We start from the raw sequence: 17,014 nt of genomic DNA, 5'->3' as shown, positions 1-17,014 counted from the left end.
CTTTTGCTATGCTATATAGCTATACATAATTATTTATATGGTTAAATTCAGGCTGATATATTTTACTAATACATTTCTTAAAATCAAGAAAAGATGTAGGGAGCCCATACTTACATCATTATTTTCCTTTAAAGTTTCACCTTTGATTGATCTAAAGTCATGATTACAGGAAGAGCAGAATTGCCTGAAAAATACTCATTACTTACACCAATAATCACATTTCCAAAAATGAGGAGGCCCTGGAAGCAACGAATGGTGGACTCATCTTTGGCCATCTTCAGGATTTCCCCCAAGCTGGAGACACAGTTGAGAACATTACAACTTAATAGGAGCAGGTGACAAATACTACTACAAGTTTCATAACATGACTAGGTCACACCACTGTGGTTTGCCTTCTCATTCAAAGCATCCGAATCAAACACATGAAATCATGTAGCAAAGGAGGAAATTTGGTTACTAAACTCAGTAACCATTGTCATTTTATGAAGAAGAAAAAAAAGTCAAGCTTGCCAGAGTCTGATTATTCACTTTCAGGAGCTCTTTAAAGTATGGAATATACAGACCACATACTTCTGAATGATGACCTGAGGTCCCACAAGTCATCAAGGACAGAGCTGGGGGGCAGGGGGAAGTTAACTGGCAGGGCTGAAGCTCACTGAGGGTCCCTGGGATGAAACAAAGGGTAAACCCATGGACAGAATGGGCAGTTGTTCCCAGCAGGACTCTAGGCAGCTGTTAAAGACCATTATTTTCAGAATGTTTTGTTGTCTTCAAAAACAGTTGGCATTTGTTCTCTGGGTCTATGAGTTTGTTTGTTTCATTTTGTTCATTCATTTGTTTTTTAGATTCCACATAGAAGTGAAATCAGAGAACAAATTGGTGATTGCTTAAGGGGATAGGGAGAAGGGGAAGGGGATCAGGAAGGGTAATTTCCATTCATGAAATAAGTCATGGGGATGTAATGTACAGCAACAAATTGTGGTAACTCTGTACGACGAATGGTTCTTAGACTTACTGCGGTGGTCACTTTGTAAGGTATATAGATGCTGAATCACTATGCTGTGTACCTGAAACTAATATAATATTGTATGCCAATTATAATTAAAAGTCAATTAATAAAAATAATTGGCAAATAAAAATTACATTGTTACATAAGAGGAGGGATGGGAGAAAAGAGGGACTAACATATTTAGTTCCTTCTACGTGCCACTCTACTGGGTACTTTACATATGCACATCTAAGCCTCTTAACCCAATTAGGGAGAAACAGGAAAAAGGTGAGAAGTCCCATTTTGCAGATGAGGAAATTACAGCTTAAATTCAGGTGAATCAAGTTCCCTGGAGTTATACAACCAGTATGTGGAAGAGCTAGGCTGGAGATTTTGGTCTGTGTGACTCCAGAGCCCAGGCTCATCTGCCCAGCCCACACAGGCTCCCAGAAATTATTTATAAGATTTAGAGCTTTATATGGCCCTAAAAATTACTGGGCTTCTCCCTTCCTGAGGATTCTCTGGAAGGAATACAAGCGTAAGTTGCTTTTGCACTTGAATCACTTTGAGAAAAGCCATTCACATCTCTCACTGTTTTATTAATTAGCTAATCACTTCATGCATTCGTACTCTGAACAAAAATGTATTAAATGATGTAACCTGCACTTTGAGATATACAAAGAAATGTAAGGCAGATCGTTGTAGTCTAGGATTTTATGCTCCAGGGAAGCTGAGATATGTTTCTAAATAGTTATAATATAATACAGCTAGAAAGACCCTAAGTACTGTGGGGGTTCTGAGGAGGGAAGATGTAAGCCTTGCAGTGATAAGTAGACTGGAGGGGGATGGATATGGGCGGAAGGTGGGGTGGGTGACTTTCCAGGTAAAGGGTAGGTCCGCACCAGAGCCTGGAAGAGCCAGGAACCTATGAGATCACAATCTAGCCAGTTTGGCTGAAGTCCTGGTTTGTGTGGGGGTGAGTAGGAGGCAAGCCTTTTGACTCAGACCTTGCTAAATTTTAACTTCATTGTTACAATCTTCCAAGCAATCCTAAATATCTCTAAACATTTTCTCTTTCCTGTTCACCTGAGAAGCTGTGAGAACTAAAAGACTTAACATTTATGTGTTTTTAACCCAGAATTGGGCATGTAGTGGGCCCTCCATTACTGTTTCCTGAATGAATAGAAGAATCTGGCCATTGTTTCAAGATCCCCGAGTGTAGTTTCTGCTTAGAAATGCCATTCATTTCTTTCTGTTGGAAATGTCATTTCATGCTTAGAATGGCATTCATTCTCTCTAGAGATTGTTACACAGTAGACTGAGAGGAGCCCGAGGGCTCTGAAGGAGTTAACTCACAAACTCCCCCAAGGAACACTTACTCCAGTCATTCGCATTGGAAAGTTCATTACTGGTATGCACAGACGTTGCTCCTGACCAGCTGGGTTACCGTCTAAACTTGAGACACAGGTAAATAGACCGTGAAAGGTAGGAGTTCAAAAATGCAAGCATAGAGAGTAAAGGGGAAAAATCTGGAGAGGCTCAATTCAGCACCATTATCAACCACTACCGCCAATGCACCCCTTTGCCAGGTTGCTGCCTATTTGTGGTGATTAGTTGGGCCTAAAGAACAGAAAAAGCACAGTTTGTTCTTTCAAGGAATTAAAAGTGTGATTACAGCAACATGGATTCAATGCAAAAGTGACTGTAGAATAAAGGGGGAAATAGGGCCCTGGAGAAAAGGAAGAAGGGTGGTAGGCCATCAAAGAGGGGATTTGTTGTTCCAGAAAGGAGTGAAGGGACCCCAAACAGGCATTTGGCCCCAGTGACCCAATAAGTCCCATGACATCCATACTTTCCTAAAGGGGACCCTGCCGCACACTTTTAAAAGGGGGAGAGATGATTGAATACTCTGGGAAAATTGTAAGTCAGACTCAGGGTGAAAAAATTCAGAAAAGAGTGAGAGAAAAGAAGGCAGACAGGAGGTTGGCTTGAGCAAAAAGAAGGGTGAACCGAGGAAATCTAGACAAACATGTGGTAGGAAATGCCAGGAGGTAGCCCAGCGGTGGGTTGATGGATACAACACAGGAATAGATCGACAGACCAGATATTCTGAAGTTGAGGATCATTAGATTTTTCTCCTTTTCCTCTATGCATCCTCTTCTCCTTCAGGCCCCTGGCATCAGTATCACATAATAAATTAGAAAATCACTATTTCTTTTAAAGTAACAAAATGATGAAGAAAGCTGTCATTTCACATTTATGATAGTTTCAGCACAAGCTCAGCACTTAACGTTCATCCTCTCAACACACCTGACAGAGGTCTGAAAAGGGTCTTTTCAAGGTGAAAAGACCTTTTCTTCACCTTGAAAAGACCCTTGGGTATTTTTACCCAAATCTGTATGAGGTTCCTATTGCTACTGTAACGAATTACCACAAACTTAGTGGTTTACAGTGGAATATTACTCAGCCACAGAAAAGATGAAATACTGCCATTTGCAACAACATGAGTGGACCTTGAGAATATTATGCGAAGCAAAATAAGTCAGAAAAAGCTAATGACCATATGATTTCACTCATATGTGAGGTATAAAACTGAAACTCATGGATACAGGCAACAGTATGGTGGTTACCAGGGGGAAGGGGGGTGGTGGGTAGTAGACGGTAAAGGGGGCCAAATCTATGGTAATGGAAGTGGCTTTGGCTTTGGGTGGTGGACACACAGGCAGTATGCAGATCATGTATCACAGAAATGTAGACTTGAAACCTATATCATCTCATTATCCAATGTCACCCCAATAAATTTAATTAAAATAAAGGAACAAAGAAAAGAAAAAAACCCTACACAAAGGTATTTTCTTACAGTTCTGGAGGACATAAGTGTAAAATGAGTCTCACTGGGCTACAATTGAGGTGTGAGCACAGCTGCCCTATCCCTGGAAGGTCTAGGGGAGAATCTGCTTTGTTGTCTGCATTTTGCAGATGAAGAGGTGGAGGCTCGAAGAGATTACATTGCTTGGCCACATTGCTAGAAAATGCGAAGGCGGAGATTCAAACCCAGGTCTGCCTGGCTCTAGGTCATTTACTTAACACTGAAGTTTATAAAATCCAGCTAACACTTTCAGTAGAAAAAAGAAACACCTGGCTCACTTCCTTGCCACCCCCAGGAGCAGAGAGAGCAGGCGCACTTTCCCTGCCCAGATGATCTGCCTTGGCAAAGGTCAGAATCTCCAGGCCCCTCTTCATTGACTTCTCCAGGATCTTGTCTCTTTAGCCCCTTGACACTGCACTAAAATTTGCACATTTCCCCCAACCCAGTGCTGCACCCACATGTTTTTTCCCCAGAAAATCCATCTAGATGTATCCCAGACCCAGAGCTCTCTCACCACCGCTCAGGATGGAAATTCTGGAAAGTAAAAGATACAAATGTGCAGGTCAGTGTGAGAGAGTCCACATTTCATAGCCTCTCCTCGGCCACTTGTATTTAGACTTGGTTGGTGTCTGGAGAACATTTGTGCCACCCCCTAAACAGCCACAAATGCCAAAAGGGATGGCAGTCAGGGAGCTGAGTCTAGGCCTCTGGTGGTAGTCTCATGGTTGTGGTCTCATGGTGAGCGCGCTGCACCTGGCATTGGCATGCCTGGACTCAAGCCCCAGCCTGGCCCATTCTTCCTGTGTAGCCCTGGGCAATGCCACTCAGTGTCTACTTCTGCATTTATAAAATGGGTGTAACACACCTTGTTTGATGGGGTTGTTGTGACAAGATAAGAGAGCAGAAGTGGTTGGCAAATACGAAATTATTTACAAACACAAGAAATTATGAATCATAACCAGGGGGATATTTAAGAAGGGAAGGTATTAGGTTACGGTTTTGCTCTATGCACCAGCGACCCTTGGGGCCTAGGAGGGAGGTTCTACATATATGGCCCAACCACCAAGGGCTCCGAGGTTGGGGTGAAGCAGCTCCTTCCACCTTCCCTCTGATTCTTGCCCAGGGGCTACTCTGCTGGTGGGGCCTGGAGACCTTACCCAGGTGTGCCTCTTTTTATTTTCCATGGAAGTGTTCATGGGAAAAAAATCTCTCTTTGGAAGAGAAAAAATGAAAACAAACCACGACTTCCCAGTTGTGCTTGAGGTGTAGCCAGAGTCAGGTACCGGGCAGCACATGTAGATGGGAGAGGCTCAATGTGCATTCCATCAGCATTCCGGAACAGTTACCGCCCGCCACTGGGCCCCATCCCTCTGGCTCTGGCCAAGTGATACAGAGGTGAGCCTTGAGGTTCTGTCTCCTCTGTAGCAGGGCTGCTTTCTCCCCAGTGCAGAAATCCCCGATGCAGAAATTCCTCAGGAAGGACTCTGTTCTGCTCTCCTTGTTCGTTCCTTTCCCCTGGTATCATCTGAGGAAGGGCTTTTCCTGTATTTTCCTGTGAGTCTCCAAAGCAGGAGAAGGCACTGGGACTGTTTCATTTGTCCTTGTAGGTCCAAGGTGGCACAGTATTTGAAATATAGTAAGCACTCAAATTATTTTTGCTAAATAAAAGGGCAGGTAAAGTACATTTTAAAAAATGTATATTTGTCAGCCTGCTCCCTATCTATAAGTCTGTCTCTATTTTCCTTGCTAGTTCTGGGGGAGGAAGTGTGGAGGGACTGAGCAAAAAAGGTTAAAAAAAAAAGATAGAGAAAGAACTCATGGACACAGAAAACAGTATGGTGATAGTAGTGGAGGAGGGGTGGGTAGAGGCAGAAGAGAGTACGGGGCATAAATGGTGATGGAAAATAAATACAAAATTTAAAAAAGGTACAGCAAGTGGGAAAAATGTGTATTTGAATGGATGAATGAATCATGAGTGCAAAGTTTGCCTAGACCTCTATTGCAGAGCTGGTTAGAACTTCCTGGAGCTGTGAGATAGAAAGAACGTGGACTTCAGACAGACCTGCATGTGAATCTCAGCTCCAGCACGTAGTGGTTTTGTGATCTCAGGTTGTTGAGTGTTATCTCTAAATGGGCATTGTGATACTTAACTTGAAGGGTTACTGTGAAAATTAAATGAGAATATACATGAAATTCTAACATGATATCACCCATACTGTATTAACTTTCTTTACTTTTGCCTCAGTTATGTGAAGCAGACAGACCAGAGCTAATAGACTCTGGATGGTGAAGGTACCTAAAACTAGTGATTTGTGTTTTAAAACTAAGCCACATTTTCAAAGGAAAATATGAAAATATGATTTCCATATGTAACTAATGTATAAAACCAGATAAAATATGGCTGAAATAAGAGTAGGGAATCTGGGCCTCACAGAGCTTCCCCTAATCAGGTCTAAACTTCCTAATCACATGGCTAGCCCTAGAGTGGTTGGAAACCACTATTCTAAAATTAACAGAAAAAAACCATGAAGGAGCTCTGACTGGCATGGCTCAGTTGCATGGGGATCATCCTTCAAAGTGAAAGGTCACCAGTTGGATTCCTGGTGAGGGCCCATGCCTGGGTTGTGAGCCGGTGCCTGGTTGGGGCACATGTGAGAGGCAACTGGAAGATGTTTCTGTAACACCATTGATGTTTCTCTCCCTTGCTCTGTCTCTAAAAATAAACAAATAAAATCTTTAGAAAAAAGAAAAAGAAAGAAACATGAAGGTAAATTACTGAGCTCAGAAGGAAGTTACCCAAGAATTTAGCAGACACTCAAGAATGAAGTTGGAAAACTCTGGTTGAAATGTGTAAATTGATATTACATAGTCTCTGTGTCAGAGACCCCAACTCAACCCTGATTTTCATGGCTCAGTCGATTGAGCATAGTCCCACAGAGAGAAAGGCCACTCTTTTGATTCCCAGTTGGGGCACATGCTTGAGTTGCAGCCAGGTTCTCTGAGAGGGGTTGTGTGAGAGGCCAGCTGATATTTCTCTCACACATTCTCTCCCTCTCTTTTTCCCTCCCTTCCCCTCTCTCTAAAAATAAAATGAATAAAATCTTTTTAAAAATTTAAAAGAAAGAGACTGCCATTCAGTGGAAGATTTCTAGGAAAGGCTCCTAGAAAACTGGGGCAAGTGAATTTGCATCCATAGTAGTAAGCTGGAGGAATCTTGAGAAAGGGCTGCAGTCCCGGTGTGCTTGGAGGAAAGGCAATGTGAGTTCCATGAAAGAAAACAATCAGGTCAGGCTAATCTTCCAGATTCTTTGAAAGCTATTATACTCTTGTCCACAGGGGAGACTAAAGAACTTATATAGCTTAAAGAAAGAAAAACTTTGATAAAGTTTCTCCAATGGCTATTTTAAAAATTATGAATTTGTTGACCTTTCCACAGAGGACAGGCATGGAGAGGACACAAGGGATGGACAAATGAGCTACATCTGGAACACAATCTGTGGTGTTCTCTCAGCTTGTAGTCAGTCATTGTCCCTTAAGAAGTTAATAACAGGAATTGTTGAGTGTCATCTCTGCCTACCTGATAGGAAATATCGAAATGAGCACTCTGTGAAGGTTAATTTTGTAAACTTGAGTAGGATATGGAGCCCAGTTTTTTTGTCACATGCCAACCTAGATATTTTTGTGAAGATATTTATTTAGATTGGTTAAACACTGAAATCAGTAAAACAGATTATACTCCATAACATGGTGGACCTCCTCCAATCAGTCAAAGGGCTTAAGAGCAAAGGCTGAGGTTTCCTGAAGAAGAGGCAAGTCTGCCTCAAGTTTGCAACATAGAAACCCTGCCTGAGTTCCCAGTCTGCAGGTTGCAGACTCAGAACAGCAACACTCACTTCTTACTTGAATTTTCGGTCTGCAGCCTTGTTCTACAGATTTTTGACTTGTCAGCCTCCATAATCCCATGAGCCAATTCCTTAAAATAAATCTCTCTATCTATTGAGCAAGAGAGAGAGAGAGAGAGAGAGAGAGAGAGAGAGAGAGAGAGAGAGAAAATGAGAGATTTTTCACAGAAAGATAACAAATAAAATCAGAGCCAATAGGATATATACATACATATAGAGATAGATAGACAGGGAGAGACATGGATACATATCTCCCATATGTTCTGTTTCTGTGAAGAACCCCCAATTTGGATTGAATTATATTTTTGATAGAAGCAAAAATGAGCATTTTCTGATATTTCCTGGGACCTACTGACAGCTCTTGTCTTCTGGCTCAGATAAATTCAAAAGTTTCTGTTTTCGTTCCACACAGTGCTTCCACAGTGAACTTCTAAAGCAGAGGTTCTCAATGACCCTACAGAGTACAGACATTCCACCTACTGGGACAACATGTTTTGAGCCAAAATTGAATAACTACATTTATTTCATAATTTGAAGAAAAATTAATGAACAACATGTGTCATTTTAAACATTTTCCTCTCACAAAATTTTCCTAGATCTTGGGTGCTTGCTACCACTTGTTTAGTTTATAGTGTGAATTTAGGCCAAAATCATCTACTTAAGCCCTGGCTGGTGTGGCTCAGTGGATTGAGCACCAACTTGTGAGCCAAAAGGTTGCCGATTCGATTCTTAGTCAGGGCACATGCCTGGGTTGCAGGCTAGGTCTCCAGCTGGGGTAATGTGAGAGGCAACCGATCAATGTATCTCTCACCCATTGATGTTTCTCTACCTCTCTCCCTCCTTTCCTCTCTCTGTAAAAGTAAATAAATAAATCTTAAAAAAAAAAAGATCTACTTATATTTTGAATTTAATATATCAGCGCATTGTGGTTTGACAAAGATAAACATGCCAAGTAGTAGCCACTCAGTCAGGTTTGAGACTCACTGTCCTAAACCCAGGCTCTGATTTTATATCACTCCCCTGCTTAAACACCCACAAAGGCTCCCTATAGCCTTCATTCAAAGGACAGCCTTGGCCAGCTCCCGCTGCCCCACAAGCTCTGCCACAGGCTCCTTCTTACTTCCTATTGTCACATGGCTCCTCTTATCCACCCATTCTCTCTTGCTGACCAATCTCTTTAAATCCAGATTTCTTATGGCTTTGAAAATGTTTTGACTTTTCAGCTCTTGGAGACACACCAATGCTTTCCCTTTGCCTGTATCCACAGTATTTGTCCAGACCCAACCATTTCATTCTCCTTCTAGACTGTGGAGGAGAGGTTGGACAGCCTAAGAGACACAACACAAGCTCCTTAGCTTGTATTCAAGACAGTACCAGCCAGGTTTCAAACGGCCTGCTGCTAGTCCTCCTCTGCCACCCTGCCTGTCCCAGTTGTGCTTAGGGTGTCTCTCCCTTTGGGATCCCTTCTCTCATCTCTGCCTGGTGAACTCCTTACTATCGTCTGAAGCTCAGCCGAAAAACCTCTTCTTTCTTCAAGTACCCTTCCCCAAAATTATCCTTTCTTCCTTGCCTACCTCTCTTTGCCCTAAGTGAACAGCTCTCCAGACACGTCCTGTTTGTGACGTGAGAGGAAAATTTTGTGAGAGGAATATGTGAGCGTGGCTTTTTGCCCTTACCAATCTCCTCCACGGCAATCTAGCCTGGTATTTTCTTACCTCTTTTCTTTACCAAAGTTTGTTTAAACAGTATTCTGAACCAACAAAGGAATAGATTACATTAAAAAGTCAACTTGACAAATAATTGCACTAAAGAAATAAAATGATAAACCTTCAAATTAATTGATGAGTGACACACCTAGAAGTCAATGACTATAGTCTTTGTAGTTTTTGTCTTATTAAGAAGGTACATGATTAGGGAGAAATTAAAGTGTTATTTATCTTCGGGCCATTATTGGCCACATGCCCGTTCATGTCATGGTAGAATGTCAGCTGTGACTGCAAGCTTAGAGGCTTGGTAGTGAGCCCCCTACTTGTACAGATGAGTGAGCTCGGGCTCCAAGAGGGACAGTGACTTGCTCAAGATCACTGATGCATCTTTGCAGAGTCAAGATCTGAGTCCTGTTCTCCTTACTCTTAAGCCAGCCTTATACTGAATTTGTTGCTAATCATTCTTGTTTTTAAGGTAGGGAGATGCCACCTCCATTTATGCTTCTTTAAAATTAAGAGTAACTCCCAATGCCCTGCCCTTGAGCCTGCCCTTTTCCCTTTACAAGTTAAACCACAAGGGGAGTCGCTTAACACAGCTACAAAGGAGGGAAGAGAGCCTTTCATTCTTTCCCCCCTTTCAAGTCTCCCTCACTCTTCACCCTAATTTCTGAAATCCCACAACTAGAGGATCACTCTTTTGCTGCTGCTGCTGATTAAAATGCAAATACGACATATAAAAGAGGCACACTGAGTCTCATGAGCCATCAATGTCAATGTTATTATGACTGTTATCAGATCCCTTCTTCATGTTTCCAAAGGGAGAGAGAAGATGCCCTGAGAGGGAAAGGGACCCAAGGAGAGTGTAGAACCTACAAAGACATATACCTCCTGACTCACGATTTGGGGCTTGGGGCTGTCTCTGCAGACAGAGAGTGACTCCTGATAATTTGATGTGCCTTCCCTTTTCCCTTCCCTTTTATCCCCCAGTATGTTTCAGTTATTTCAAAAATGGGATTTACTGAAACTTTCCTATTATTCCAAAGCAGGACTTCCCACATATGTATTAGATTTTTTTTTTTAACCTGGTAGAGCTAGAAAGGATGCAGATGGGGTGGGGTGAATTTTTAAGAGGGGGATTGGTAGAAGGCAGAGGGCATAGTAGCAGCTGTCAATTTTAGGAATGATATTGCCCCTGACTGAAAGTGCACACCTCACCTCAAAATGTTTTCCACATAAGAAGCAGCCTCTGTGAACCCAACCCTATGAAAAACTGCCCAGTGGCGTGGCACCAAGATGATTTATTCAAATTACTCAACATCCTGGGAGTTGTTCTACTCTGAGGAGTGGGGATTTTTTCCAAAGGCTGGAGTTTTACTTCTTTTTTTTCCTTGTGACTTCATTCAGTTTGTTTTCTTATAAGTATTATTCATATCTATAGTGTTGATATTTCCATACACATTGAACAAGTCTAATAACCATTGATTGCTCACTAAACAAACCAGTTTTCAAAGAACAAGTGAGACTCACCCACCAAATATGAGATCATTTTTTCAAGTTCATTACCTCTTTTCCTCACCTAAGTTTGTTGGACCAAATAACACAAACCACACCTCAAACTCTATTTCATGCTAGAGAAATTTGTATAAACAAAAGAAAATAAAAGGAGAAATAGGGAAAGAAGACACAAGAAACACAATATGCTGTTGCCTTAGCCCTGAGCCTGAAACCCAGAGCAAGAGAAGACAGTGGTATGACTCAGGTGAGAATAAAAGCAGATGTGGAGGTCTTCTATCAGGACAATTGCTGGTCTACTTCAATGTCAGGTGGGCTGAGTCCCTGGGGGTGATGAAAGGAGGAGCTTGTTCCCATGACCATGACATCCACAGATCACAACACCCATTAGTTTTTCCTGCTTTAAAGCTCTAAACCTGCTCTGACCAAAATGGTACCTGGCAGCTGCAAGTAGCTATTTAAATTCTAATTATTTCAACTAAAAAGGATTCTTTAGTTGTACTAGACAGAGCTCGGGTGCTCAATAGCCACATATGGTTAGTGGCCATCATACAAAGTGGGAGAAAAAGTAGGTTTGCAGTTGTCAGCACTCGAAACTCAGGGTTTATTCTTGTATTATTATTTATTCATGATTGTGTTAGTTTCCATATGAACAACTGTAAACCTACTTTCGCTCCACCCTGTATAGAACATTTCCACCCTCACAGAAAGTTCTATGCGACAACGCTACTCTAGACTCTGGATGACGGTTGTGATGATCTCAGTGTCACACACCCACCTGAAATCAAGGGCAAAGATGAGCAATGGCTCAGCCATTCTCAGCCATGTGAGGACCTCGGGCATAGGTCAGGCCAGTGGGCTGCCCAGCCCCAGGGCACAGATACTATAGAGAATCCTTGGGGGGTGTGAGGTTAGAGTCCATTCTCAGAATCTGGTTTCTGCCCCAGTTCAGAAACAGTAGTTCATCAGGGGTGTGGGGAACCATGAGACCCAGATACCAATAGCAGAATAAAAGCATGCTCTAGGGCTCGTCAGTGTTTGATCTGGGTAAGAGTGTATGAGTAGAGGTCAAAAAGAAATTCTGAACCCTGACAGGTATGGTTCAGTTGGTTAGGTATCATTCCTCAAAGTGAAAGGTCACCGGTTCTATTCCTAGTCAGGGGACATGCCTGGATTGCGGGGTCGGTTGGGGCACATAAAAGAGGCAACCAGTGGATGTGTCTCTCACACCAATGTTTCTCTCCCTCTCTTTCTCCCTCCCTTCTCCTCTCCCTAGAAATAAATAAAAATATCTTTTTAAAAGATAAATTATGAGATTTCTCTTTTCTTTCTTTTTTTTTTACCGGATGGTATCTAAAGTGTCCTTTGGATCTAAAAGTCTATGATTCTTTCAAGGTAGTTAAAATAGGTGAGTTGATTTTTTTTTTTCAATTACAGTTCATGAGTTGATTTTTAAACCTAGCAGAAGCAAAATATCTGTTTTAAGAAAAAAGCAAAATAAGAAATTTTTCTCCCCATTGAGAAGAATTAATTGAAAGAGAAATCATTCCTTCACAAAGTTTTAAAACTCTACAACCAAAGTTTATATATATAAATAACTTTTATTTATAAACATATAAATTTACAAATATATAAAATTTTTACATATAAATATATATATACTTATTTATATATATAAAACTGAAATATGTATATAAATCTGAGTTATTTCTTACACTTAGCAACTCTTTTCAGGCAAGAAATGGTCAATAAATATTGGCCTTGATTTTTAAAAAGGCATTAAAATTAATGAAAATTTAAAAGTCATAAAAATCTTTAAAACTAGTTATAACTGGGATTTTAAATTTATAAAAATAATACTGGCATTATTTGAAACTTAATTTGTGTGATATGTGGAAATGTTGTTAGAATAAAAAATATATTTAGGATCTGTGGACTGACTAATTGGTGAAGAATAAAAATGACATTGTATAGATAAAGCTAATTTGTTGACTTATTTCAACTGACACATACTTAAACGAGTTGTTTCCAGAGGAGAAATCTGAGTAAATTACCTCACAAAATCCCATTACAAGTTGGCAGACCAAATGATTTCTGACATGGAGGCCAGAAAACTTTCTCTCTGCTAGGCTGACTGATTATTAAGAATATAACCAGTTTCCTGAAATTTTCTTCTACTTTTCTGACTCTATGAGGGAACCAGGGTTGGGGTGGGGATCCCCAAAATGCCTATCTGAATTTCAATCATGAGATACAGGTTTTCCCAGGGTTCTTGGTCTTTCTTGGTGAGGAAATCTGAGGTTGAAATCAGGGTGGATGAATAACACCCCCAGAACAGCTTCAATATGAGTTCTGAGAACTGGACAATACCGAAGGGTTTAAGAAAGCATTTGTATAGTTTAAAGTAAGAGAGAAGAGAACAGTCCCAATGTCCTAAATTCTAATAAATAAATAAATAAATAAATAAATACAGGAAATTAGCTGCTTCCCCTTTCAGACTGCTAGCTGCCCTCCTGAGAAAGCAACCCAAATGTTGAGAGAGCCCTGTTGTCTTCCCTTCGGAGTGAAACCAGTTTACTCACCGTGCCCTCTCCTCCTCCTCCTCTTCTTCCTGGAGCAATGCTCGCCCACTCTGCAAGCCAAGCTAGCCTGAGGTGCTTTTGTACCTTGCAGCAAATCTTTGAACCTTTAGGACCAGGGAAGAATGGTCTGTGATTGGGAGGAGGCATCTCACATGGGCTGAGCTTGATGCTGTCTGAGCCTGCCTTCTGAGGTCGGAAGTAACAGGAAGTTTTCGGCCAGTAGATTTCTGCTGGTTTGGAATGTGTGATTCTGACAGATGAAAGCACCTTGACAGGGCTCAATGCATCACTCCTGGCTCCTTCCTCTGTCTGGCTTTTCCTTAAACTCCCTCACAAAGTTTTTTTGGGGGGTGGGGGTGGGGGTGTTTGTTTTCATTAGTGTGATTTGATCCTTTATTCTACTTTTTTTGTGCATTAACAGGCCTATTTCTTGTTCTGCCTGCCCATAGTCATGCTGGTTCATGTACATCTGCCCAGGGTCACGTCTAGTTTCAGCTTTTGTAATTTGCGCATGCTACGTTTATGGGGCTAGTCATTGCTCAAGTAAGGCTCCCACTGAGGTGGTCCTGAGAGCAAGGGGCAGAGATCTGGGAACAAACATATGGGGAGAAATTCAGGCATAGAGAGAATGATCTGATAATGTCCAATTCCTCTCTCCCCTCCCCTCCTCTTCCTTCCCACCTTCCTCTGTTGCCGACATGTGTCACACACAGCACCAGCAATATATGAACAAAAGGAACCACATTTGTTTTAATGGCTGCATAATATATCATGGTAAACAAGCACCATAGTTTATTTTGCTTGGTTCAGCGATGAGTAATGGCAGTAATGTTAGAATTTACTGGGTGCTTTAAATGAATAGACTCGGGGGTTCTCACGGGTCAGGACCATCTCTGCAATAGGTTAGGTATTTTGCGAAGCCAGCTCTGAGACAGAGTTTAGTGTGCAGTATATTTATTTGAAATTAAACACCCATGAAAAGGAGAGGGAAGAAATAGCATTGGGCTGAGGGAGAAGTTGAGCTGTCATGCTGGTGGGGCAGCTTCAGGCCTGCCCCCTTCCCTGGCCCAGGAATACCCTGCATTGGGCCCCTCCGTGATCAGGCCTGAGATATAGGCCGCCCTGGGAAGGTGGCTTTCTGTGACTGAGGCAATCCCTGAAGGGGGCTGACAGTGGGGGCTGGGGCTGCCAGTGGTTCCAGCAGCTGGGCAGCGTCTTCCCCCTTGAGGGGGCCTGCACGGGGCATCTCTGTGTCTGTCACATGCCTTGTTGCTCCTCAGCTCTTCAGGAACTGGTTGGATACAGCATGATAATTCACACAGTGGAATTCTATGCGATTGTGAGGGAAAAGGATGTCACAGAACAATGTTTAATGACACAATAATATGTTTACTGATTTATTCAACAAATATTTATTGAAAACTTATGATATACCAAGCACTCTTCTAAGTGCCAGAAGTGAAAAAAGTAGGTTACAAAATAGCTTGTATAATTTGACACACTTTTATTTTTTGAACTATATTTATTGCATGTATGAATTTAAAAGTTAGGAAGAATGTAAATGTTAACAGGGTTCTTTCTGGATAATGTGATGTGGATGACTTTTTTATAGTTAACATGTTTGCAAAGGATCTATATTATAATTGTAAAAAGAGAGATATGTAAGTTATTTAAAACATGTACTTTTTGGAAATCTTTGTGATAATGTAACAAGGAAGCAAACAAGGACATATGTCTCCATTTATTGCTTAGGCATTTTGTATTCTATTATGTAGGTAGAGAATAAACAAGAATCTTTTAAAATATGTAATATGAACACGAAACCCATAACAAGAAACAAGAGACTAGCTAGGAAAAGGAAGATTCATTTTCAGATAATAAGTGCAATGGATTAGATGAGGAATTCCATGTGCATAACACATAAGTATGATTGGGTTATTTTTCCAATAATTGCTTTCTAATTGTGTTCTGCTAATCTTTCCTTTTCCTTAACCACATCTTAACTCAATCCAAAGCTCATCACTGAATTCTCATTACTAAGAATCTCAGTTCAGTTGGAAAGACTTAAATATTTTCTTCTTATCACTACAATTTAGACTTGAGACTCCAGTGGTTTGGGAGGCTTGGGGAGCAACAGAGGATTGGTTTTCTCTGCAATAATCTCCCTCCAAATTCCCTGTATACACTCTTATGAGAGTGAAGCAACATCAGCTATGTGACCGGCCTGGGACAGGCTGCTGTCCCTTCCTCTGGGTCATCACCACCATCTACCATCTGGCTCACTGCCAGCGGCCTCAGTGTAGACAGTGGTCTGGCTGATCAGAGTCCCACCCAATGCCAGCCAGCTCTCCTAAACCCCAGAGGGTGCTCTGCTCCCTTTTTTGGTTTGCAGCCAGTTTGTATCCTCCATTCTCATCCACGTGCCAAGACCCCAGTTCTCAAGCTGAATCCATCTTCAGTACCTTTCAGGAACCTGGAGCTAAAGGAAGGTATATGTGTCTCCTCTCTGCCTACCCATAGCACTGCACCATGACCCTCCGACGCTTTCCTTCTCTGTGGTCGTTCCAAGGCAACTTAACAAGCTGATGACTAATGTGATTACTAACTGTGTTACCAGATGTTGGTCCTCCACACACACTCAGACTTTCCAAACCCTCATAGGGCTTTTCGCTCTCATCTCTGGGACAGGAACCACTGGAATGTGTCTATCCACAAACACCTCACTCACCAAAGAGAGGCCTCACTTAAAATCCACTTTTTTAGGGGGGAGGGCGGGAGTTGTAGTGTCATCTGGGTGGAAAGGCAATGGCCACATACCTGGAAGTTCTCAGAACTATGAATGTGGGTTACCCATTTTGCTCTAATCACCAGCTTTAGGAAATAGACTTCTCAAGCCATGATGTTGGTCACCACATTTCTAGAACTTCCTAAAAGTCCCAGGCATTGTCAAATTTACTCCTCATAACCACCATGTGAATTATATACTATTATTATACCCCATTTGACAGATGAGGGAGCTGCAGGTTGAGAAGGTTAACTTGCCTGTGGTCACGGAGCTGTTTAGAGGTACAGACCCCAGCTGGTCTGTTCTCACAGCCTACACTCTTAAGTGCTAGGCTATCTTGTTTGAGTGTAATTAGACAATCACTGTAAATTTCTAAGTGGTATTAAAGCTCAGCTTCCACATTAAAAGCAACTGAGCCAAACCTGAAAATTATGTTCCTGAAGTATCCAGGTCCACACAATTCTCTAGTGCCTCTGGAAATTGCTTTTTCTCCAGCAGGTCTTGACTCTCTTTGCAAATTTTACTAAACTGTATCAGTCCAGGTTTTTTAAATCTTTAGTGGGTCCTCTCTCATACTCAGCAATCCTTTTGCTCAACACTGACATTCTCATATCCCCTTCAGTTCCTGTGGATGATAAATGCCTTACTTAGTTCATATTTTTAGATCATG

The 17,014-nt window shown here is 41.6% G+C and overlaps 1 protein-coding gene across 1 annotated transcript in view; it reads right to left on the bottom strand.

Moving 5' to 3' along the window:
* The window catches only part of UPK1B (uroplakin 1B), a 31,026-nt gene extending 17,304 nt beyond the window's left edge, over positions 1–13,722 (bottom strand). The window contains exons 1-2 of the mRNA XM_024578203.4: positions 13,560–13,722; positions 207–294 (exon numbers count right to left, since the gene is read on the bottom strand). Coding sequence (XP_024433971.2) covers positions 207–275 — 69 coding nt within the window. The 5' untranslated portion in view covers positions 276–294; positions 13,560–13,722. The remainder of the gene's footprint in view (positions 1–206; positions 295–13,559) is intronic.
* Positions 13,723–17,014: the final 3,292 nt, after the last annotated feature.

The sequence above is a fragment of the Desmodus rotundus genome, chromosome 2 (genome assembly GCF_022682495.2).
Source record: "Desmodus rotundus isolate HL8 chromosome 2, HLdesRot8A.1, whole genome shotgun sequence".
NCBI lineage: Eukaryota > Metazoa > Chordata > Mammalia > Chiroptera > Phyllostomidae > Desmodus > Desmodus rotundus.
The sequence above is the reverse complement of the archived record's forward strand: the minus strand, read 5'-3'. Positions and strand labels throughout refer to the sequence as shown.